The 23,817-nt window shown below is 52.1% G+C and overlaps 9 protein-coding genes across 11 annotated transcripts; 3 read left to right on the top strand and 6 right to left on the bottom strand.

Moving 5' to 3' along the window:
- Nucleotides 1-90: 90 nt before the first annotated feature.
- Nucleotides 91-2,022, top strand: PV05_02205 (uncharacterized protein; the record flags this gene model as incomplete). The annotated part of the gene is made up of 2 exons (XM_013462768.1): nt 91-1,173; nt 1,229-2,022. Exons 1-2 carry the CDS (start codon nt 750-752, stop codon nt 2,020-2,022), a joined length of 1,218 nt encoding a protein of 405 aa, XP_013318222.1. The 5' UTR covers nt 91-749.
- PV05_02204 (uncharacterized protein) lies at nt 120-3,646 on the bottom strand. The gene has a single exon (XM_013462767.1). It carries the CDS (start codon nt 3,606-3,608, stop codon nt 2,640-2,642), a length of 969 nt encoding a protein of 322 aa, XP_013318221.1. The 5' UTR covers nt 3,609-3,646; the 3' UTR covers nt 120-2,639.
- Nucleotides 3,647-4,208: 562 nt separating this feature from the next.
- Nucleotides 4,209-7,015, top strand: PV05_02203 (S-adenosylmethionine decarboxylase proenzyme). The gene is made up of 3 exons (XM_013462766.1): nt 4,209-4,646; nt 4,700-5,253; nt 5,301-7,015. The coding sequence occupies exons 2-3, from the start codon at nt 5,133-5,135 to the stop codon at nt 6,692-6,694; spliced, it is 1,515 nt and encodes a 504-aa protein (XP_013318220.1). The 5' UTR covers nt 4,209-4,646; nt 4,700-5,132; the 3' UTR covers nt 6,695-7,015.
- On the bottom strand, nt 6,753-11,920 carry PV05_02202. 2 transcript variants are annotated; one of them, XM_013462765.1, is made up of 5 exons: nt 11,667-11,920; nt 11,455-11,606; nt 11,281-11,404; nt 7,287-11,233; nt 6,753-7,235 (listed from the first exon to the last, which is right to left on the bottom strand). In XM_013462765.1, the coding sequence occupies exons 1-5, from the start codon at nt 11,695-11,697 to the stop codon at nt 7,206-7,208; spliced, it is 4,284 nt and encodes a 1,427-aa protein (XP_013318219.1). In that variant the 5' UTR covers nt 11,698-11,920; the 3' UTR covers nt 6,753-7,205. The 2 variants fall into 2 exon arrangements, with proteins under 2 accessions (XP_013318219.1, XP_013318218.1); XM_013462764.1 differs by having other exon boundaries at nt 11,281-11,606.
- Nucleotides 11,921-12,112: 192 nt separating this feature from the next.
- Nucleotides 12,113-14,405, bottom strand: PV05_02201 (tubulin alpha chain). Its single transcript, XM_013462763.1, has 7 exons — nt 14,011-14,405; nt 13,887-13,927; nt 13,810-13,836; nt 13,678-13,753; nt 13,090-13,620; nt 12,617-13,040; nt 12,113-12,569 (listed from the first exon to the last, which is right to left on the bottom strand). Exons 1-7 carry the CDS (start codon nt 14,033-14,035, stop codon nt 12,341-12,343), a joined length of 1,353 nt encoding a protein of 450 aa, XP_013318217.1. The 5' UTR covers nt 14,036-14,405; the 3' UTR covers nt 12,113-12,340.
- On the top strand, nt 14,379-15,795 carry PV05_02200 (uncharacterized protein; the record flags this gene model as incomplete). The annotated part of the gene is made up of 1 exon (XM_013462762.1): nt 14,379-15,795. A coding segment is annotated over one exon (704 nt), but the record flags the coding sequence as incomplete, so codon positions are not given.
- On the bottom strand, nt 14,457-17,602 carry PV05_02199 (uncharacterized protein). The gene has a single exon (XM_013462761.1). The coding sequence runs from the start codon at nt 17,432-17,434 to the stop codon at nt 15,179-15,181; it is 2,256 nt and encodes a 751-aa protein (XP_013318215.1). The 5' UTR covers nt 17,435-17,602; the 3' UTR covers nt 14,457-15,178.
- A 216-nt stretch (nt 17,603-17,818) lies between these two features.
- PV05_02198 lies at nt 17,819-19,248 on the bottom strand. Of its 2 annotated transcripts, XM_013462759.1 has the most exons (5): nt 19,174-19,248; nt 18,774-19,054; nt 18,484-18,722; nt 18,235-18,428; nt 17,819-18,183 (listed from the first exon to the last, which is right to left on the bottom strand). In XM_013462759.1, exons 2-5 carry the CDS (start codon nt 19,037-19,039, stop codon nt 17,944-17,946), a joined length of 939 nt encoding a protein of 312 aa, XP_013318213.1. In that variant the 5' UTR covers nt 19,040-19,054; nt 19,174-19,248; the 3' UTR covers nt 17,819-17,943. The 2 variants fall into 2 exon arrangements, with proteins under 2 accessions (XP_013318213.1, XP_013318214.1); XM_013462760.1 differs by having other exon boundaries at nt 18,774-19,248.
- Nucleotides 19,249-21,128: 1,880 nt separating this feature from the next.
- Nucleotides 21,129-23,337, bottom strand: PV05_02197 (ribosomal RNA small subunit methyltransferase B). The gene has a single exon (XM_013462758.1). The coding sequence runs from the start codon at nt 23,309-23,311 to the stop codon at nt 21,203-21,205; it is 2,109 nt and encodes a 702-aa protein (XP_013318212.1). The 5' UTR covers nt 23,312-23,337; the 3' UTR covers nt 21,129-21,202.
- Nucleotides 23,338-23,817: the final 480 nt, after the last annotated feature.

Raw genomic sequence — 23,817 nt, 5'->3', positions numbered from 1 at the left:
CGGGATGCGCTGGCATGTACTTCATTCGACTGTTTCGGTCATCTCAGTCAGGCTTATCATTTCAAGGCCAGCTTGCTGCTGCCAATTCGTCTACGGTATTGTACTCAACGGCGTACAGCCTCACACTTGAGCCGATCAGACAATAGTGCAAGAGGCACTACCCTGGGAGAATGGCACATATATTCGACCTTGCCCCTCAAATATCCCTCCCGAACTATACCAACGGGATCAGGTCCTCCGACCGTGTCGTCTACCCATCTACCGGCGTATTCCAGGGATTCAACAAGCCCTCCCGCCTCGAAGGGGACATCTTCGACCTTGAATTCGATGGCACTATCCCTCCCGAGATCGACGGCACATTCTACCGGATCCAGCCCGACCACCGCTTCCCGCCCATCTTCGAAGATGACATCCATTTCGTAAGCACATTCCTCTACATTTCCGTCTTGTCCCTTGTCATGCTTCGGATAGGATCAACACTCTGATATGCCGCTCCACCGTAGAACGGCGACGGCAGTGTCACAGCCATTCGGATTGCCAACGGCCATGCGGACTTCAAACAGCGCTATGTCCAGACGGACAGATACCAAGTGGAAACCGCCGCTCGGCGTGCGCTGTTCGGCCGCTACCGCAACCCATACACGGATAATGAGACGGTCAAGGGAGTGATCCGCACCGCAGCGAACACAAACATCACCTTCTGGCGTGGCGTACTCCTCGCGTCCAAGGAGGATGGGCCACCCTATATCATGGATCCAGTCACACTCGAAACGATAGGGCGGTATGACTTTGAAGGCCAAATTCTCACCCCTACGTTCACGGCTCATCCGAAATTCGATCCAGACACGGGGGAAATGTTGTGTTTCGCATATGAGGCTGGCGGCGACGGACACGACGGGTCGAATGATATCGTCGTATGGACGATCGATCGTGACGGTAAAAAGACTGAGGAATGTTGGTACAAGGCACCATTTTGCGGCATGATTCATGATTGCGGAATCAGCAAGAATTATCTGGTGCTCCCACTCACGCCAATCAAGTGGACGGGGATGGACAGGCTGAAGAAGGGAGAAAATCATTGGGCGTGGGATTCTAAAGAGGATCAGTGGTACGGCGTCGTGCCGAGACGAGATGGGAAGCCAGAGGATATTGTGTGGTTCAGGGCCGACAACGGTAAGCATTCAGCCTGCCGAAGCTCACACAGAACTCAATTGACAAGACTTGACAGCTTTTCACGGCCATATCGCCGGCTGCTACGAGAACGAAGAAGGTCACATCATTTTCGATCTAACAGTAGCAGATGGTAATGTCTTCTTCTTCTTCCCGCCCGTGGATGAGGAGGAGGCTCCGCTCACGAAGCGCAATCAGCTCAGCAGTCCGACCTGCAGATGGATTTTCGATCCCAAAGCCAAGTCAGGGACGAGAGTGAATCCATCAGAGACGTGGATGACCAACGGCGAGTTCTCGCGCATCGATGATCGCTACGTGACAAAGAAGTACAATCACTTCTGGCAGGCTAAAGTCGACCCGACCAAGCCATACGACCTCTTAAAATGTGGTCCGCCAGCCGGTGGACTATTCAATTGTGTTGGCCACTACACGTGGGATGGCCGAACGGAGGATGTGTTCTTCGTAGGTCCAACAGCGACGTTCCAAGAACCGTCGTTCATTCCAAAAGAGGGAGGAGGCGAAGGGGAGGGATATATCATCGCCTTGCTCAATCATCTGGATGTGCTGAGAAACGAGATCGTAATTCTGGAGGCTCTCAATGTGGCTCAGGGACCTGTTGCGGTGATTCATTTACCGTTCAAATTGAAGTTGGGCTTGCATGGAAATTTTGTGGACCAGAGAGATATTGACGAGTGGATGAGGAGGAGGTCAGAGGCGGGAGATGTAGGCCCTGCGCAGCCAGCCAAGGACCCATTACCATGGCAAGTCCGACAGCAGGAGACGCACTCTTATCCGAATGGTCACCAGGACACGAATGGAGCTGCCTCGAATGGGGTCGACCAGAATCATTGAGATAGGGCTTGATGAATACCCGACTGATGTGACCCATGCTTTAACCGCTGCCAAGGACACAAGGCTTTGCAGTCAACAATGAGCCGCGTTGCAACGTTCTCTCCTCATGAACCGTGACAAGTACCAAGAGGCTGTAAACACCTCAATGCTTCTCCCGCGTTTCTTCCACTAAACGCTGGCTAGTACCTAGGAAAGCGGACCGGCATGAGAGATGGCTCTGTAGACGTGGATGTATAATCCCTAGTAGCCAGGTCACATCTCAACTGGTGAGACAATTTCTTGCCGAGCCGTCCGGGCGCCGCATTGCTTTTGCTTTGTCTTCAACCTTCCACGGTCTCCTGGGTAATTCGTGTAAAGGGTGCCATTCGACGACAAACAGTGTGGCAGAAGAGACTCCTTTCGGATACGAGGTCCAACTGCCGCTTCGACGATTCAAGCGGCAGTTTGTTTTGCACCCAGTCAAGACAGTATCATTACACGATATATCCAGGAGAGCGTAGTCTGCTTGCCATGATGATGCTGTACTCCTATCCAATGAGCCCGACACACCGTTGGGCCCATAAAGGCCTGGTATCGTAGTTGAGTCGATCGGCCGTTCCTCAAGAGTTGTCCAGCCCTCACACCTTCTGGTTGATTTTTGTTGCGAACTCTGCAAAGATGGGACATAGCCCGCATTGTCTGTATTTTTCAACAAGCTCCGTGGGCTGTTCTGGCGAGGAATTGGCTGTACCGGACTGAGTGGTTGAGTTATGCTCTTCGTTGACGCCCTCAACCAACGCACCAAAGCCGGTGTCTATGGGCACGGATCCCAAGAAGGGAATGTTGGCTTCTTCAGCCATGACTTCTCCGCCGCCTTTACTGAAGACATTGCTGATCTCTCCACAGCAGGGACACATATATCCAGACATGTTTTCAATGACTCCAAGCACGGGTATTTGAGTTTTGGCACAAAAGTTGAGTTCTTTCCTGACATCGGCAGTAGAGATAGCTTGAGGCGTGGTCACCACCACTGCGCCAGAAAGTTTGGGACGTGGGTCGATGTGCAAAGTCATTCCATTGCCATTTGAGTTTGTGACAGGCCGCACTTCAGCAGCGAGTTTATGTAACTCCTCCACTATGGCGATATGTTCATCACTAGTACCCGGTGGTGTGTCAATAAGAAGGTATTCTGTATTCGGTGGCCACAAGACATCTGAGACGAATTGTCTTATCATAGCAGTCTTCTTCGGACCACGCCATATAACAGCGGAAGAACGAGATGGTAGGAGGAAGGCGAGAGACAGGGCGTGAAGAGATCCGCGCTTTGAGGCAGACGGCGACGGTTCGCCGTTGATATTTGATACCTGTCCGTCTCTTGCATCATGTACCTTGACCGGCAGCCAGCCTCCGGGCGCTTGAGTGACCTTCTTGTCTTCGAGATTGAGGAGACGAGGTATACTGGGGCCTGTCAGATCGATATCTAGGATTCCAACGTTGTGACCTTGTTGGGTGAGTGAAAGCGCAAGTTGAAGGGTGACGCTAGATTTGCCAACACCTCCTTTTCCGGAGAGGACAAGTACAACGTGTTTGATGTTGTCGAGACCCATGATGGTAGATTGGAGGATACTGAGGGATGATCCTCAGGAAATCGCAGTTTGGGACGAGTACTGTAAGTACCTACGTCTGCGAAAAGTAATTGCTAAGCAACAGCGGCAAAACCCGCCATTGTCCACCGATGGCGTAACGCCTGGGCCCAAAGTTTTTCTCTCAGCCTTACGGGAGTGGGAGTGGTTTTGGCAATTGTGCCTTATCGCGGGGCTCACCAGGCTGGCGCCAAGGGCTACAGGCACCGAGGAATAGGCATGGAGGGGCGGGCGTTGACAGCCTTGCTCGCGTGCCGGTTGGATGAGCTGCACGATATTGCTTTCAGATCCCATCGCGCACCAAGACCAACTGCAACTGAAGATCGTTGCTTTGTGGTAGCGAAGACCTCAGAGTCGTTGAATATACAGCAGCACGTGCTTCATTTTCATATTGATGCTGAAATCGCCACGTACAAGGCTCTAGAAAACACACCTGCAGATTCGATCATCGATCCTCGTTCGGCTTGAATTACCGGTGCCTGGCTCGCTGGCTGCCACCAAGACCAAGACCAAGCAAAAGAGCGCTTCGTCATTGGCGTCTACATTCACCGCGTTTGCATGGTTCCCGCTCATCATCGCCACCAAAATTTCGCAGCCACTCCACTCGGACCGTCACACACAAAAACATCGGCGCAGCTTCTTTCGGTGTAACACCACCTCAATCGGCCGCTTTTGACTGGCTTCAAAACAATTTCTTGCTCTTCGGATCTCATCTTTCTTCTCTTTTAGCTTTTAACAAAGCATCTGCAGACTACTGGAGTCGCATCCGGCCACCTCACAACGCTTCCAAACCCTCACACGAGCCAAGCCGTGTGGAAATTTCTGCTGAGCCAATTTCGACTTTCACACAGAGCCTCGCAGAGTCGCAGTTCTGGCGAAATCAACCTGTTCGGCCATTCCAACTTCTTCCAGGTTGTGAAAGCCGACCTTGATTCTAGGAGTCTCTAGCAACATCTCTATGAGCCGCAAAGATCTGCTACGCTTCCTATCCAAGCCTGCAAAGTATGTCAATGGCCTCTCGCTTCCCATCCACTCCTGCTGACCCCATCTTTTAGGCCTCGATAACACCAGCTACTTGCAAATATCTTCCAATCGACCAAAGACTGACCGTTCTCTCATACGTCTTTCTCAAAACACCACGAACGCCGCTATCGGTACTGCGACAGGTATCGAGCCTTGACCCAAGAGAAAGAACATAAATTCTGCCCACAATTCCGTTCGTGCAGGAGATCTTCTTTCTTCTCACCTCCTTCCGGCCTCCATAACGACCCTTTAGAGGGAATACAGAACATATCAGACATTGCTGCTGGCAAAAGCCAGCCTCCACAACTCCCACAGATTAGTGGGCCTTCTCTTCTCAGGCGGACACCGCATTGTTCGTCTGGGTGGCAGATAGTGCTTCACTGAGTCGTCAGATCAGTGTCTCTTCGCCTCCTGTCTTGCCAATTTCAATATCAAACGGACTTTGTCCACACCTCCGACAAGGATATGGTACATATTGGGATCCCCAAACATTATACCACTTCACCGTCGAGTTTTAGTCATAGTACGTCCTTGACTATCAATCGTGAAGTTGCGCTAGATCTTGATTCTAGCAATGCATTCGAAGGTCGGTCATCTCTGCTCGGCTGGATTGCGGATACTAATTATGTGTAGGTCCTGAAAAACTTCTAGAAGTATGGTTCAGTCCATCCGCCAGCGCCCTTCAGGGTTGTTCCGAACCGACCGGTCTGAAGGCCGTGCCCGCAGATATATGGAAGTCCATGCTCGACTTGGTCAATTGCAAAGTATTGTCCATTGTTGAATCCGAAGATGTCGACGCCTACCTGCTCTCGGAATCGAGCATGTTCGTCTTCCCCCACAAGCTCATTTTGAAGACGTGCGGCACAACTACCCTGCTGTGTGGCCTTCCACGTATTCTCGAAATTGCCACACTCTTTGGAGGCTTCTCACGCTCTACCGCTCCACCTTCTCGCGGCATTGCGGTGGCAGCTGCTCCATATCGTGTCTTCTACAGTCGCAAAAATTACCTCTTCCCGGATCGACAACAAGGACCACATCGCAGCTGGCGTGATGAAGTCCATGCCCTTGACAAGCTTTTCGTGGGGGGAAGTGCATACATGATTGGCAAGATGAACGGCGAGCATTGGTACCTCTACTTGACTGAACCATACACCATGTTGACACCACCAGCAAGTCCACAGAGCATGGAAAGTCCAGGCACCGAAACCAAAATGCTGGATTTGCCATCCTCTCTGGTTGTCGATCGTGGTTCGAAGGTGTGCGAAGGTGAAGATGAAACTCTCGAGGTTCTCATGACTGATCTGGATGAGGAGAATGCCAAGCAATTCTACCTCGACCATGCGAGTGCGGTCGCGGAAGATCAGTGGAGAGGATCCCAAGGAGGTCAAGACGACCATGTGGATGTTTTCAGCAATGCTTCATCCGACGCTGATATTTCTTTGAGGGAGGAACCGTACCCAGCCGAGCTCACAACTGAAGGACATGCCCTCGGGACCGTGGTGTCCGACGCATGTGGCTTGTCCGATGTCTACCCGTCCGACAAGTACCCCGATGCCCGCGTCGACGCTTACTTGTTCACTCCTTGCGGGTTTTCAGCCAACGGTGTCATTCCAGCGCCTCACGGCGAAAAGGGCACTCACTACTTCACTGTGCACGTTACTCCGGAGCCAATCTGCTCCTATGCTTCGTTCGAAACCAATGTTCCCGTTGGCCAGAAGGGCCGGGAGACAACCGACATTATTCAGCATGTGGTGGACATCTTTAAACCTGGGCGATTCAGTGTTACACTCTTCGAAGCCAAAGCCAACTACCATGAGAGAGCCTATGCGGATCATGATGAATTGGCGGAGATCAAGATGCTTGAACGCAAGGTTGCTCGTCGCAATGCGAAAATGGACTCTATCAAGGGATATCGGCGCGTGGACCGTATCGTCCATGACCTTGATGGCTATGATTTGGTCTTCAGATATTACGAGCGACATGATTGGAAAGGAGGTGCGCCACGCATTGGTGAGAGGGGTTTCTAACCGGACCCGATGAGCTGAGCCTGGAGGCTCTAATGGCTTTGCTATGCATGCTACTGCTTCCTCGACTGCATTCTGCAGTCCCTCCACTCCTTTGTTAGCTTCCTGATGGACTGTTTTGAATGCACGGATCTACTATCTGGCAAGTTGAGGCGTATAAGCATCACGCTGAAACATTTCTTACATGTCGAAAAACCCCTAATCAACTGTTGTAGACTTTGAGATATGCTTGCCGTCTTGCACGGGGATTAAATGACTTTAGAATTTGACAGAGGAAAGTGAATCTGTAAAAGTAGCTTCTGGTCCTTTGCCGTCAGATTCTGCCCGGTCTTCAATCAAAACGTGCCTGTATTCAAGAGAACACTCCCTCGTCCGCTTCAAGATAACGCTGTGTCGCTCAAAGTGAAATGCAAAAGCAATGAGACATGGTGATCCAACATCTGGCATATCGATTGGAGAGGAAAATCCATATCATTCCGGAAGTGAACAAATCTGACTATGAACGACTAATTGATCAAGACTGAAATGTCAAGTAGTCGGCGGCCTAAGTATTGGTCAGAAAAGCTGCATCATGCTGCGGATTGGGCATCCCTACCTTGTCAATATTATAATCAAATCGTTCTAAGGCGGCTAGACTCTCGTCTCGCGACCAACCCATTGCTGTCAATCTTTTCAAGATGGGGTCGTCGTGCTCAGTGCCCGTACTTAGCGCTCGACCAGGCTGAGGGCGGTCAGGCTTGGAAGCGGGTGCTGTTGAGGTAGGCGAAGCTGCTGTGGGTGACGCGGGCGTCATTTCTGTTCGCGGCACAGATGGCACGCCAGTTTCTTGTCTCGCTACACTTTCATCTGCCGCTGATGCAGTTGTATCCCCCACAGGGAACGCCGTGTCGGTGTTCAATGGCGCAAATAGTGCATCCCAGTCGTGTGACGCAGTCCCGGCGGTAGAGCCCGGAGATCCTAGAGATGTCGCCGGAGGGGCTCCATTTGAGGGGAAATTGTTCTGCTCAGCAGGTCTAGATGTGCCATTCGTGACCGATTCGTAAGCGGATGGGTGAGGAGCAGCGGAAGCCCTGGTCTGGGGCGGAGAGTCGAAAGTGGGATCAAAGTCAGTTGCAGTCTTCGCCGGTGTGAAAGCACCGCCCTCCTCATCTTCATCATTCTCGTCTTCCTCTGGTGCAGTCCCTATTCCGGTGAAAGCGCTATCAAAGTCGAAAGGGGCTGCTTTCGTTGGTGGAGGCGCAGTCGCTTTCGTGTCCGATGGACTTCTAGGGTGAGCTTCGGGGCCGTAGGCGGGTGGACTGCCAGTTGGAGGAGGGCCAGGATGGGTAGAGCCGCCAGCCGTTGGAGGTGGTGAAGTGGGATCTTGCCTCTCCGGTAGCAATCCTTCGAATTCGGGTGGGAAATGTGTCGGATTATCGTTCGGGACAACGTCACCATAAGTCGGAGGAGACATTTGTTGATCAGCTCCAGGTAGCGAGCTTGCTGTAGACAACGGACCTTCCAAAGGAGGTCTGAGCGTCTGCGTCTCAGGCGCGACCTCAGGCTGCTTACCAGCCTTGTTCTCGCTAGTAGGTGCAGTATCCCTTGGCGGCGATCTGGTATTGAAATCGTCTTCGAATTTCATGGGTGTTTCATCGCTGTATTCACTGCTGTCGTCATCGCCCTCGAGCTCCTGAATGTCGGGAAACTCATTTTCCGCCTGATTTCCGGCACCATTGGTCACTGGGGCTTGTGACATGCCCGCGAAGGCTGAGTCAAAGTCAGCAGCTTTCTGGGAAGCCGTGCGCTGATGAGCAGGGCCGCCAAAGTACTCGTCGAAGGTCTGCTCAGGGGACTTTGCTGGTGTCTCTCGACTTGACTCCGGACCTACGGACTTCTCTTCAGAGTTGGTGGCACCCGCAGCAATCCCTATAGCCGCAGCAACAGTGGCAGTGCCTGCTCCAGCGGCAACCGCTGTTGGATTTACGCCTTCAGCAGGGGTTTCAGATCGCGAACCTGAGGGGAAAGCTCCAGGAATATCGACTGGGCCTGTCGATGGTTCCCCAAAGGTGTCCTCGGCGGGGCCGGAAGACGAAGGCTGAGGGAGAGTTTGTCGTACCAACTCCTGTTCCTCATCTGGTGCAGCAGCCGTGAATGGATCCTCGTGCGGATCCGGTGGTCCGGAAGGACTTGAAGTTGAGGTGGTTGGTGTCAGAGCACGAGGAGTGTCAGAGGGACTCAGTCGACTGCCTGGTGGGACAACTCTGACAGAAGAACTAACAGAGTCTCCTCTCTCTAAGGGTCTCCGAAATGGAAGTGCTGCAGAGGTCATCTGTCGCGAGTGAGGCGGTGCCGGTGGTTCTACCGCATCTCGAGTGTTAGATGCTGAGGTCTCACTCGGTTCGACACTCGACGGAGCAGCAGCAGCAGCTGAAGAGGATGGGCCCGTGAAAGAGACCACAGGCGGAGGAGCAGCGGACGAACCAAACGAGGGGCCGAAAATATTGTCAAAGGCGCTCTGTTGATCCTTCGGTTCTCCTCCTGAGATTGGTGGCGAGAAGGCAGTGTCTGCGGTGCGGCGGAAGAATGGATTTGAGCTCGTTGAGGGGGCGGGACTTGCGACAGAAGGGGGACCGTGAGTCGACGGAACAGGTACGTTTCGTGCCTCTTCCAGCTCCTTCTTCGAGGTTTCCACTAGTCGTGCTGACTCTGCCGCCTCTCTCTGAGCATCTTCGATTTCCTTTTGAGAAGCCGCGATTTCTGCTTTTATTCTATCTCGCTCCGCCTCATTGGTAGCGAGCTGCTTCTTGTTGATGGCGACGAGACCTTTCTGTTGCCTCGCATCAGACTTCAGCTTCTCGAGCTGAGGCTTAAGTTGATCAATCTCTTGGTTTGTTTGGCGGATGCGGTCTTTTAATGCAGCATTTTCACGTTGATCAGATTCCAGCTGAGCCCGTAACTGTTCATGCTGAGTTGACAAATCCTGGTGAGCGCCATCAATCATTGCCATATCTTGCTGCAACCTCTTTGTTTCGTTTTTGTTTGCTGTCAGCTGTTCTTGAAGTGCCTTTACTTCCTGGGCCTCTTTCTGATACAGAGATCTCAATTGAGCCAGTCGACTTTCGAATGCTCGTTTCTGTGCCGTGGTGGTTGAGATTTCCTGCTCCGTCTGCTTCCTCGTGCCCTGCAAGTCTGTCATTTGCTTTGACAATGTGCTAACCTGGTTTGAGAGATTTCCCAGTTCACTCGTCTCGTTCGTGAGCTTTGAACTGACTTCTGGGTCTGCATCCCCAAGCAAGTCGTCACTCGGCATTGGTGCCGACTTGATCTGAGGGGCAGGGGAGCCGGTCGACTGTGGAATAATGCTCTGGCCAAAAGAGCTGGAAGGGACAAAAGGTTTGAATGTTGTCGATGTAGCCTGTGGAGAGAGTGATTGCGTAAATCCGGGAGGATTGGCAAATGGACCAGCATCAGTGCCTCCAGTCGACTGTGGAGCTTGGGCTGGTGGAGCGGCTGGAGCAGAAGGTGCATGTCCAAATGCATCAAGTCCAAAGAGATCATCGGCGGCTGATCGAGGCTTGGTCACAGGTGCATTTTCGAAGGACGGCGCAGTAGGCTGCGGTGGCGGAACCTGTTGCTTGCGCATATTCGGTGGAACAAGAGCCGGAGGCAGAGTTGAGGGCAAGTTACCACGGCCATCTTTTGTAGCTCGTTGCTGCCGAATCAGGTACATTGCAACAGCGAATTCATCTTTGTTCAATTGGCCTCGCGAGTGGATATCGGCCAAATCCCAGATCTGTTCAAGGGTTTCCTCTGGCAGCCTTGCATTTCCGAAGAATTCGACGGCTTGTTCTCCATTGATGTAGCCCGATCCTTGACGGTCGATCGTTGCGAAGATCGAGTCGAACCGAGCTTTGTCAGCAGGTGTGATAACCCAAGCTTCTCCAGTCGATTGTGCTGATAGCGGTGTGCTGACTTGCTGTCGCGTAATCGGGCTCTGTGGGCGAGCATTGAAACCGGTAAACTGCGGAGGGACCCCATGCACCGCACTGGAGCCTGGACGTGAACCACTTCCCATTCGCACAGGAAGACGACGACTGGCAGCCTCATAAAGGCCCGGTGGCAAGGTACTGGGAACACCTCGCATCTGGCCGGATTTGTAGGATGCTAAAAGATGCATAGCAATGACAAACTCTGTGACATCCAGATAGCCCCGGCCCTGCGTATCAGAAAGCGCCCAGATCCTACCCAGGACTTCAATTGGTAGTCTTGCTCTTTCAAAAATTTGTTTGGCAACCAGCCCTGGAAGGATTCCATTCTCTGCGCCTGATTTCTCGAACAAGGACGAATACTCTGTAACTTTGTCTGGACCTAACGGAGGTACACGGATCGGGGGAGCTGTTGGCGGAGTCGGGCTCGCTGGCGGTCCAGTCGACTGCTGGGGAATAGGTTGCGGTTGCGGTTGTGGCAGCGGCTGCGGCTGGGGTTGGGATTGCGGTTGGGATTGCGATTGGGATTGCGGTTGATCAGTATGCGACATGTCAAATTGAGGAAGAGGCGCCGCTGGGAATTATCAGCTAATACTCCTTAACTCGTAACCTGCGCCATACGCTGTGGTGCCAACTGCGCAGAGGGTGATCTGCCAGCTTGCGCATGACCAATGAGTCGTAAAGCCATTCCAAAGCCTGCTGGTGTCAAGAAGCCTCGATTCTCAACGTCGGCAATCTGCCAAATCTGCAGGTTGTCAACGTCGGGCCCTATGCTTGGGTAGAGCTCATCCTGACCTGTCCCAGGACATCTGGAGGAAGCTTCGTTCGCTCGAAGAATTTGACAGCCACATCTCCAGATACAGCTCCGAAGCCATCAGGGTCGGCCTCTTTCAGGAGCTGGCTGTATATTCTTTTCTCTTCAGGATTGAGGTTCAGGTTCGGATGTCCTGCGAGTGATTCATCAGTCGCGAGGAAACCTGTGACACTTTTCTGCGGCAGAGACTGACCTGAAGCTGATAAACCTATAGCCTCCGCCATTACCGAAGACAATTTCTAATGTTATGGCCGCGACGGATTACACCGGGTAAGACTAGAGGATGCACGTAGAGTAGGATGACATGAGAAAGCAATATGCTTGTAGAAACGAGTACGAAATCAAACGTCGTCGTGTACGCAACTGCAGTCCAGGTCAAAGAAATCAACCTCAGAGGCCGTGTCGAGTATCTGAAGAAATGGCTGGAGCGTTCGCGCAGTGGCAGACGGGATCGCGATGACGAACTAACAAGGAGTTGCTGCTTGCCGGTGCCAAGGTGGAAGCTCCAGTCACCTACAGTGGGCCTAGTGAGCCTGGTGAGCCTTATTAAGCCCATCGGAGACGGCTCGAGCCACCGGGGCATATGAGGCCGACTCTAGATCTAATACGGAGTAATAAACAGAACTGCGGATAGAAATTCTCGAGTTGTTCATTTCCCTGGCCACCCTTTGACAGCCCGGATTGAGCAATTCTGTGAAGTTTGAATTATGTTCATCTCGCAGAGAATTTATTCAAGGGCCATTCAACCCTTGCTGCACGACTCAATCAGCAACTGAAATACCTGGTAATAATGGCTCCCGCACTCCTTGCATGCTCGACCACGAGCTTGATAACGTGACTAAACAACAGGCAGACAGAAGATCGGGGCTAATGTTCGACCTCAGAGCCATCTCCCTCCTCGATGGAATCACTGGCAACTTCCTCGTAGTCTCTCTCCAACGCAGCGAGATCCTCGCGAGCCTCGGAGAATTCACCTTCTTCCATGCCCTCACCCACATACCAGTGCACAAAAGCACGCTTGGAGTACATCAAGTCGAACTTGTGAGACAGCGCTGACCAAGCCTCGGCAATGGCGGTCGTGTTCGAAAGCATGCAGCTATGGAAGTCAGAAATGTCCTTGCAATTTAGTGGTCCGTGACTTACACTGCGCGGTTGACTTTGGCAAGGTCTCCATTAGGCACCATCTGAGGAGGCTGGTAGCAGATACCGATCTTGAAACCAGTTGGGCACCAGTCGACGAATTGAATGGTTCGCTTTGTCTTGAGTGTAGCCACAGCCTGGTGGACATCATTCGGGACCACATCACCACGGTACAACAAGCAAGTTGCCATATATTTGCCGTTTCGCGGATCACATTTGACCATCTGGTTGTTGGGCTCGAAGCAGGCCATTGAGATTTCTTGGACAGAGTTGGCCTCGTGCTGTGCCTTGGCAGCTGAGACGACCGGAGCGTACGCCACTAGTGGGAAGTGAATGCGCGGATATGGGACGAGGTTGGTCTGGAACTCAGCCAGATCGACATTGAGCGAGCCATCGAATCGAAGGGACGCAGTGATGGATGAGACAACTATCGACATCTTTAGCGAAGAAGTGCACAAAGAACTCAACGCTCTTACCTTGAGCGATCAGTCTGTTCAAGTTCTCATAGTTTGGTCGTTCAATTCCGAGATTTCGTCGGCAAATGTCGTAGATTGCCTCATTGTCAACCATGAAACTGCAGTCCGAGTGCTCCAATGTGGTGTGTGTCGTGAGGATCGAGTTGTAAGGCTCCACTACCGAAGTAGCAACCTGAGGTGCAGGGTACACGCAGAATTCGAGCTTGCACTTCTTGCCATAATCCACCGACAGGCGCTCCATCAGCAGGGCACCAAAGCCAGAGCCAGTACCGCCGCCAAAGGAGTGGAAGACAAGGAAGCCCTGAAGACCACTGCAGTTGTCTGCCACGCGTCGAACCTTGTCAAGAACTTGATCAATGAGCTCCTTGCCAACAGTGTAGTGTCCACGAGCATAGTTGTTGGATGCATCCTCTTTTCCTGTGATCATCTGTTCGGGATGGAAGAGGCTTCGGTATGTGCCAGTGCGGACCTCATCGACAACATTGGGCTCGAGATCGCAGTAGATGGTTCGGGGGACATATTTGCCATTGCCTAGTCTTGTTATCAGCGGCGAACCACTAAATCAATCAACGAAGGTGAAGAGCGTACCTGTCTCGGAGAAGAAAGTACTGAAACCTTGATCCGGGTCCGCTGCTTTTCGTTCCTCTGTGAGGTATCCGTCAGGCTGGTAGGTTCGAGTCAGTTATTGGGGACGAGCCAGTGAGAGCGCCAACCACGCACCTGGATGCCGTGTTCCAAACAGTACAGCTGCACGCATCAGTCAATGTACAATCTGCGATGGAGAGGAGATGCGGTACCTCCCAGCATGAGTTGGCGATCTGACAGCCAGCCTGGCCGACTGCACGATGATAGATTAGCTCACATTCTGCAGTCTGTAGATTGTCCAGGGGCTTCAGGATTGGGCGACGCGTGTTGACATACCGTTCAAGCTGATGACTTCTCTCATGATGACAGCGGATTAGGTAGGACTTTGAACAAAGGCGACTGAGACACAGGACGCAAGATGACTCTATGAATCCGACAACTGATGCACGAAGAGGGTTGATGGACTGTTGATTGCAGCCAAGTTTCTGTATGTGATTGTGGGGGTTTGGTTTGGTGCTAGCGGTGGACTTTGATGGCGGATTGTTAATTTGTTGACAGTGCGCGTTTCCTTCACCGCCTGCGCGTCAGACCAATCACATGCCGGCTTTGGAAACTTCCGTCAACACCCCTTCTACGCCTGGCTGATGCACTTGCATCAATAGTTATCAATGATCCAGCGATGAAGTTGAGGACATCATCTACGGCGATGAATTCCATCATCTTACTTGTGCTTGCATACCTCCAGTATGTCTGTGCAAATGTTGAAAAGATCGTTTTCACATCACCTTCTGCTGAACCACTGCCTCGTGATGCAAGCTTCGACAACCTCCTTCTCTTATCAGTATCGGAGAAATTTCCAACAGTCAGAACTCATCTCGGAGCGAGCTTCCCCAACACCACAAGTCCCAAAGGAACCGCTCATTGGTTTTTCCTAGAAGGCCTACGTCCACACAACCGCTACGAAGTCCGGATATGCTGGCTAGCAACACAGCCTACCTCTTTCTCGCTTAGGGCCTTCGAAGTCAACGTTGTATTTCAGGATCCCGATCTCCTTCAATCTCTGAGCGAGTACTCATACTCTCGCCACGCGAAGCTCAGTTCAGCAGACGCGGAACTTCTTCAGCAGCACAAGGCGACTCCTGATTCAGATACGACTTTTGTCTTCCTCCGAGTATATGCTGCTGCAGATTACTACAGTCTGGATGACAGTCTCATGGTGAACGTGCCTCCTGTTGCGGTCGACATCATCCTGGATCGGTATATTTTGGACTTTTTCCCTCGGTCCTTATTGTCAACAGGGCTGTATCTGATGCTGGTAGCAGTGGGCGCGTGGTTTCTCTCTGGCTGGATTTCTCGGGTCTGTACCGCTCCCTTGACACGGGCTGAAGCACGGAAGAGCCCAAATTGACCTGGGACGACGGACGATACACCTCAAGATGGATTTTGCTTGTGTATCCCGCACGGGCAGCTGTTTCTTGAGCCTGATCATCGATCAGGTCCTGCTTCAAGGGCCCGGCACCGTATACGGGTCTTGCAGTTGGTCGAACTCCGTCATTAATGAGAAGAGAGGGAACTCTTCTGCATAAGACGGAAGGCTTGGGATTCCTGAACCATCGGGAGAAAGATATTCTGTCTCAGGCATCTGCCCGAAGTCCGTTCGTGGTACAGAAGGCCATTGTTCTCCAGAAGCATCCCCGTTGTAAGCCAATGCTCCAGACGTGGTCAGCACGGGCCCACGGCTCTCAGCTGGCATGTCGAACCGCAATTGCCATGGTGGCGGTGACTCCTCGACCGGCTCGGAGGTGTCAAAATTGCCCAGGCCGTTACTGTGATCGCCCATGGTTGATACAGCAGCATCAACGGGAGTGTGGGTGCCTGTGCCCGGTCTTGTAGATTTTGCGCTGCTGCTCTTGTTGATTGGATCTCCGAATATATTGTGGATGTCCTGCCTGCGTCTCTGCATCTGTATCTGATCGCGCCTTTTGATGTGCTCGAGGGCAGCCAGGTGTAAATTTCTCGTGATCTCACCATGTCGGCGAGCAGATAAATCATCCCTCGCCACGATCGCCAAGATGGACTCTGCTTGGGCAATACTGCTTAGCAAAGGAAAGGACTTGTCAAAGTCTCCGAAGATGGCAAACCCTATCACCATGGCAGAGATGAAAACGCTGTTGGCAACCATGAAAAGCCTCCTTGGGACACCAGGAGTGTGCACAAGATCGGTTGCGATCTCGATACTCCTCAATGCAGCGTCGATGCAAGCCTCACTCAATGTCATGGTGACGGAATTTCCTGCTGTGTCGTCCTCATCCTGCCGCCCCTTGATCTTGGAAGACACTTTGAAGATCAAAAACGGCCTTGTCAAAAGGATGATTGACCAATAGTATGCACCTTTGAGATGCGCAATGCCGATTGTCTGCCGCAGGGTCGGAGATGTCGTACCTGCCTTCTGGTCCAAGCTGTCTGCCTGCAGGCCCGCTGGTAATTGCATTGTCCAATCTCGATATTGCCTGGATATACTCTCCACGAGTTGGACGGAGACTTCTCGGCGACAATACACTTCGTTCAATATCCGCTCGAAGATGAAACAAATCCTCAACGTTGCCGAAGTATTTCGTCCGTTCATCTGAATTCCTTCGTAATCTCTGGTAGATCGATTCCAAGAGACGCTTCCACCGTCGACTTCGGACGTTGCTGGCGGTCGCCCAAGTGAGCCACTCATATACAAATCGAGCACACGTAGGCTTTTCCAGACTCTTTCTCGAGCAAGCCTCTCGCGCGGTTCAAAGAGATTTGAGATATCGCTTCTATGCAATCCCAAGGCATAAGCTGCTCGAACAGCAATGCCCATCAACATGAATGCGCCATTGCGGCGCGTAGCGGACAACATGTAAAACGTGATAAGGGCATAGGCTTGGATAGTCAGGACACTCGGGTCCTCAAGAAAGCTAGAAACGCCAATCTCTCGACCTCTCATGAAATAAAACTCCGCTGTGTCGAGATCACTGACATTACGACACAACGCGCCGATAGCCATGACCAGATAATAAATGGAGCTGTTAAAGTCCGTCTCTGTCGCTGAATCTCGTGTCCAAGCACACAGATGATCCGTGATTTCGTCTGGGTCAAACAAGTCTATTACGCCACTTGAACACAGGAGATAGTGTTTGACCAGATCGCGTGCTTCAGATTCGGTCGGCTTGGGATGCTGAGTCTGCAGTGGTGACGGAACCTTGTGTGGTGGGATGACCTCGCACATTGCATGGCGAAGAGGATCTGTTGTTAGGCCGCATTCTCCGATTTCTGCCTTGACCAGACGGCGGATGTTCTGAACGAAAGCTAGATTACTCGAGTCTCCGACAAAGATGAATTTACCCCTGCCATCGCGAAGAAGTCTGGCGAGCTTTGGTACTGGGGCTCTCGAAATGAGATCATCAGGTCCCCGCTCGTACTGAGGTGACTTTGGTGCGCTCCTTGAGCCGGACAATGTCAGCAATGATTCAATGGCAATTTCTGCGTCGTTGGATTCATTCAGCGCATCCTTGAGGGTTATCGGATGCGATGGTGAACGTGTTTCTGTGTGGTGTCCGGGCCCTCTTTTGGCAAAGGCCTCTGTGAAGATGCATTCCGGTTCTCTGCCGCGTCGCTTGCATAGCAGACACGGTTGCTGCCCGTCGCATTTCTCTTTTCTGCGTTTGCACGTGTCGCATGCCCGAGCGACCCTTTTCCGATCTTCGTCCTTGACCCTGGGTCGAGGCATGGCATCCACACAATAGTTAGACCACTGGCGCTGCGTCCGGTAACGCACACAGCAAGCAGTCCAGCGGGACCCAGCGGATCGTAGCGGATGGTCGGGCAACGAAATCGGATATGGCACCTAGCAAAATCTGCGTGGAGTTGCGAGGTTTTGGAGCAGCTGAAGTTCGTCGGAAGTGGGCATTAAAAAGTCCAAGGTCTGGGGAAAGGGAAGCCATGGCGAGCCTAATGAGCCTGGAAACTGGAGCCCATTCGGGATTTGGTTCTGCCTTGCGGCTGTGCAGCTGACTGAATTGTTAGACGAGCCAATCCAATGCAGGCCATCCATACTCCGTAGCATGTTGACATAATCAGCCGAGGTGAAAGAAACAAGCCTCACAAGATGGCTCGCGGTTTATGTGCTGGATACAACCGACCGGTATTCTACGTATAGCACACGCATCATGAACACAATCAAGGTGAATTCGCTAAAGTATACAAGACAATACAACAATCTCCTTGTTCAGGCCCGTGTCAGTATTGTGGTTGTCCCACAGTTGACAGTCCGTTCTCGGGACCGGATTCTCCTTTTTCGCCGATGGGAGCCATTAGGATATCATATCTCAATTCAAAATTGGCCTTGGAGTCGCCTTTTCGAGGCACAAATTCGACTATCAAGGAGTCCTTGACAGCAAAAACCGAGTCGTCGTCGAGATACTTGCTGTCTTTGTCGAAAATCTGCGTTGTGATTGGCTTGTAGCCTTCAATCAAAACCTAAGCCATGATTAGCTGGACGGCTTTTGGCACGGTCAGAGCAACACTCACAATCAGATGAATATGTGCTGGTCGGTAAGGGTGTCTGTCAAGAAGCTGCAGCAGTTTGCCTGCCGGTCCGTCATAGGGTATGGGATAAGGTGTCGGCCGCAGGCAGTAAAAGGCATATTCGCCATTCTCATCGGTCTTGAATTTCCCTCGGAGGTTGGAATCTACCTGGTTCTCGTCCTGTTGTTCATACAGTCCTGAAACACATGTCAGGGCAAGATCTCAACATGAGACATGTTTTCCCCATCTTACCGTTTGTGGAAGCCTCCCAGACATCAATTGTGGCATTCGCCAAAGGCTTTTTGGTCTTTGCATCCATCACTTGGCCATACATATACACGGGAGTGGCATCTTCTGGGGTGTTGAAGGAGATGGTTGCACCCTTCTCTCGAATCGGATGATCGTGTCTGAAAAACGGGCCGAGGATAGCGCTCTGCGTGGCCATGTCGGCGGCTTCGGATGCCTTCTTGTAGGTGATCTCGTCTACGAGTCTGTCACAAGTCAGTACATCCTGCCAACAACTCTGCTGAGGCTTGACGTACGATTCCAGACCCACCACGTCGCACACTAGCTGGCCCTCGTTCCTTTTTTCATTGCTCATCTGGCCGGCCCAGTTGAGAAGCTCCACACCTTCCATCCATTCATCCACCGTCAGCTCAACCTCACGGGCAAAGTCGTGCAGGTGCCTTGTCAAACTAGTCATGACTTCACGCATCCTGGGAGATGTCTTGGGTCCCATGGCATCAATGACATGCTGAGTGAAGTTGGGATCGAAGCGCGCTGCGCCGGTCTTCGTTGCACCGTTCATGTTGAAAGTTATTCACTGTTGCGTCAAGGCTTGAGGATCAAGTTCGATATGGCGCCGGACCGATGCTGGCACTGGAAACGCTGCAGAAGCAAAGGAAGGTGAAGACAAGAAAGGGCGAGGGTGGAAGGACAAACCTGAAATTTCAAGCAGACGCGCAGTCTTCATATACGATTGGCAATCGCCCTCAGCTGTTTCGTGGAGAATAAGACGAATGCGGGATCAAATGATGGTACCGATTCTCGCGTTCTACCCCGCCCCGACGCCCTGCATCGGATCCTGTCTATCAAAGTCCACTTCACGATACCCGACGAGGCTAGCCCGATCATGTGCCTCAGATTTCCGAAACGGAGGTGCCATTCGCACGCAACCTTTGCCAGCACCTCTTGCCCAGCAGCCTCCAGCTCCGAAAAGGCAAAAAGATCGATCAGTATGGCACTACATATGTGTCTTCCTGTACAGTGGCGTGACCTTGTCATTGGCCCTATGATGAGGCCGTCACTGACCCAAATTACCAACCATGACGGAATGGGATCCGTTCATGAAGCCTTAAGCAGTGGGAAGACAAGGCCTTTTACACTGAAGCGGTTTTCTCTCAAATCCTTTACAATCGTAGACCCAATGATCCCTGTTTCTCCTTGGGCCATCATGCCACACCCTTAGCAGCCGACAACGCACCTGATGTTGCATGGTGGATAATAGACAGAAAGACGATAGGCTGGGTTTGAAGCTGTCGGGTCGCCAACCATGACAATGGAAATGCTACATGCCGCAAGGCTGGGTGGATTTATCGAAGACCAATGGCACACTCTGCCACCGTTTCCGCCTCTGCGACCACTACTCCCTCTGTCTTACCTCAAATGCGGACAATCTCTCGTCGCAATTCTGCGTCCATGGAAATTCTGATGAGTTGTGAAACCAAGTAAGAAATCATTACTCTATCCATTAACCGACTTGGAATTGACCCTTCCACAGCATGCGCAGCCTTCTCCAGCCCATCAGCTGCCAGGCCAGATCGACACTGCATATGCATACGGCCGTTGAATCGTTGCAGCCCAGATGTGGCCATGATGTGTCACTGACAGATTACTATTTTGTTCCATTCTGTCCAAGACAACCCGTCCGTAACATAACGTCGAGTTGTTGCACATCATGACCGCCCCAGCGGCCCTTCCGGGGGAGCCATTCTCCTTCTTTTCGAGTCTCTTCTGTTACTGTCAAGAGCATTGACTGCACTTTATACTACCGATTGACAGAAGACGGTATCGTGGGCTACCATGACTTGACCTGATGCTGATCCTGGAGGGCAATGGCGCGCAAATCCTTCTCATTGACCTCTCCGCTCACAATCTCCTCTTCTTCCGGGACGAGCTCCATCCCTCAAACACCACCCAAACGGTTGACATCATCAACCTCATGCCTTGCACTGAGTCCGCTTCAAATCCCACCGCCATCCTCACCGCCACCGCGCCCGCCTCGGCCGAAGACCTCTCTCCCAAACTTGCGCCCTATAATCATATTGTCCCCCTTGGCGATACCTCCACGCTCGTATCGGCTACCTTCTCCTGCACATTCTCCCAAGACTCGGAAGAGGTCGTTTGCTGAAGATGTCTTTGCGGCACTGCCAAGACATCTGGACGTCGAAAGTGCTTCGAGCATCACATCACACGGGAAACAATGCAGCACTTGCTCCTCCCCTTCGCCAATCAAGCGTACTCATAGGCTGGACCATGTCTCTTTTGCCGATGACAGAAGCGCAATCACTAGCAGGACTGTCCAATCCGAGCTAACAAGCACAGTAACACGCTGGCCATCAGCAATCATCGAGCATGAGGGCATGATAAAGCACGAAGATGATCCAAGATGTTCACCAGAGATAGCATCAGTTCAGCAGGATGTCCCGACACCATGGCGATCTTTCCTAGCAAGAAATCGACGACCTCTGTGGATGCTGGCGACACTATTCTTTGTTGTTTTGGCTGCAGCTGCGATAGCGGGTGGGACCATCTGGCGATTGACTCTTCGTAAGCGCTCACATACGTTGCCCCATTGATTCAGTTTAGTGGGAGAGGAAGAATACTAAGATATTACTCTGCAGTGCAATGATAATGAGCCATTCTACGGCGCTGGGTCTTGAGCGCCTTCTATCTTCCGAGCCATCCTCTTCTACCGACTACGCTTTTTCTCGGGCTTCGCCTTCGCTGCTTGCTTGATCCCGTTCGCTTCCGTTGTCTTATCAGTATTCTTTCGATCCGCCACCTTAGGGTCGAGACCACGAGCTTTGAGCCACTTCTTCTCAGCCTGTGCAATGTACTTTTGATCTTCCTCGTCATCAAAGCCGCCGAAGTCATTGTCTGGAGCCACATCTGCCTCGTCTTCATCCCCATCACCGTTTGCCATGGCTTTCCTGCCATTGACGACCGGCGTTTTCCGTTCAGATACTTTCAGTCCGTTCATCTGCCCTGCGTTGTTGGGCGTCGCGCCAGTCTTCTTCAATTTGCAGACAAAGAAGCCATCGACGTTTTCGCGGTGCGGGAAGTATCGTCTCGTCAATGTCATCTTGTCGTCGAACTTCTTGTTCATGTAGCTCTTGAAACCTTCGGATCCGAAGTTCCCAAGCCCAGTGTCGACGATCTTGACATTTGGTCGCTTACGAAGGACATACTGAACCACGCCCTCGTTCTCTTCGACGGTCACCGAGCACGTCGAGTAGACAACGTAGCCGCCGGTCTTGCTTTTGTGATCAACCGAGTCAACGGCAGCCAGGAGCAGCTGCTTTTGCATGTGCGGCAAGGCCAAGAAGTCACGCTCATCCTTGGAGGTCTTGACACTCGGATCTTTGCCAATGACACCTGTGCCAGAGCATGGAGCGTCAAGCAAGACTCGGTCAAACCCACCAAGCACTTTCGGAAAGGCTTTCTGAGCGTCATAGTTGCAGACAACCACGTTCTTGCATCCGAGGCGGTGAATATTGCCAATCAGACCCTTCGCACGCTGGCGGTTGGCGTCGTTCGCGAAGACCGCCCCGGTGTTGCGCATCAAGGCGGAAATGTAGGTGGTTTTTCCACCAGGCGCAGCGGCCATGTCGAGGACACGCTCGTCTGCTTGAGGCGCAAGCGCCATTACCGGGAGGAATGAAGAAGCGGCCTGCAATATGTAGTGACCTGCAAGATATTCTGGCGTGGCACCCAATGGGACCGGCGACTCGAAGATCTGCAGTCCTACTTTTGACCATTTGCCAACAGGTTCCAACACCACGCCTCGGTTTATCAATGCCTGGGCAAGGGTACGACGATTGGTGCGCAAAGTGTTTGTCCTCAGCACGACTGGACGCGGTGTCTCGTTGGCCTCGAAGAAGGCGAATGCCTCCGCAGGTGTGAAAAGCGAGAACAGTTTCTCAGCTAGATATCGGGTGTAGCCGTAATAGGTGCAAACGTCGGAGAGCAATTGCTCGGTGTAATCGGTCCGCGACCTTGACTTGTCCGCAAGCTTGGAGAAGTTGCCCAAAATGCGAATAGTCTCAGTCATTCGAGTTCGCAGAACCGCCAGATCCGGTGCCAGGCCCTGCGCCGCCACAGCGTCCAAGACGCCTTCATCTTTAGCAATGTTTGTTTGCAAAGCGGCATCTTCCAATTCTTGCTGTGCTTCGGCTTCGACCTGAGCCTGCTCTTGGTCTAATTTTCTTGAGAGGCCCTCGATGTTCGCGGCGGTCAGCTGGGCTTCGGCGTCGGACTCGTCTTCATCGTCAGAGAACATGCGCCTCGGCTGCTCATCTGGATCGGAGTCGAATACAGAATCCTCAGACACTGCATCTTCAAGTTCTGCTTCCACCATTTCGTCTTCTTCCACCATTTCGTCTTCTTCCATGCCTGACAAAGAAGCCTCATCCAGTGGAATACCTTCCGCTTCACTTGCCTCCTCCTTATCTTCTTCTTCTTCTTCTTCTTCTTCTTCTTGCTTATTTGACTCGGGCATTGAGGGGAACTTCGGAGGGACTGTTATCTGCGCGTCGGGATTGACCAGCTTTTGCTTCTTCTTCTTACTCTTCTTGTTCTCGCCTGTCTTGCTGCTTGTTGACTTCGGGTCTGTCACATTGTCGGTCCTGAGCGCTCGGTCGAGATTGACCAATTTCTTTGAATCGTGCTCGTCAGATTTCCGTCTCTTCTTCGCAGGTTCACGGGAGGGTTCGCTGTTAGGTTTTCTTTTCAGATTGATTCCCAGTTCTTCGAGGGTGGCGGGCGGACCCTGCTTCTTGAACCGGCGTCCAACACCCATTGTAAGCGAGCAATCGGTGGGAAATCGAAAGGAACAAGTTTCTGTGAGGTAAAACACGAGCGCCCAAAAATTTGTAGGCTTGCGGGCTCTGAAATGGTTAGCCTGTCAACGAAGGAAAAATTCCAGAGAATCCCTGGTGCGGATACCCGCTAGTGCCACTCTCCTGCCGTAGGATGGAAGTCCCCGCATAGTATCTTGAATGATTGACTGGCTGGCGCGAAGGCATTGCCCGAACTCATTCACCGACACTACTATTGCGTCTCTTGCTTTTATATGGCATCTCTGGTCTAAGTCTTGATGTTCCATCCCCTCCGAAGAGAGAGGTTCATAAAACCCTGCATCCGTGGGGAGGTGTGTGCAGGCTAGTGCTGTGAATGAGATTGGAATATTTTATCTTTGCTACGAAGTATCATCTGGCACCACAATACTGTTGACTTCCCAACTGTAGTGCAACCTTGGAAAGTGTTGCTCCTCTGAGGTAGTCCGTCGAGCCGCGCCGTTATTGG

The sequence above is a fragment of the Exophiala xenobiotica genome (assembly GCF_000835505.1).
Source record: "Exophiala xenobiotica strain CBS 118157 unplaced genomic scaffold supercont1.2, whole genome shotgun sequence".
NCBI classification, from domain to species: Eukaryota; Fungi; Ascomycota; class Eurotiomycetes; order Chaetothyriales; family Herpotrichiellaceae; genus Exophiala; species Exophiala xenobiotica.
Note: the sequence above shows the minus strand (reverse complement) of the source record. Positions and strands in the feature narration are given on the sequence as shown.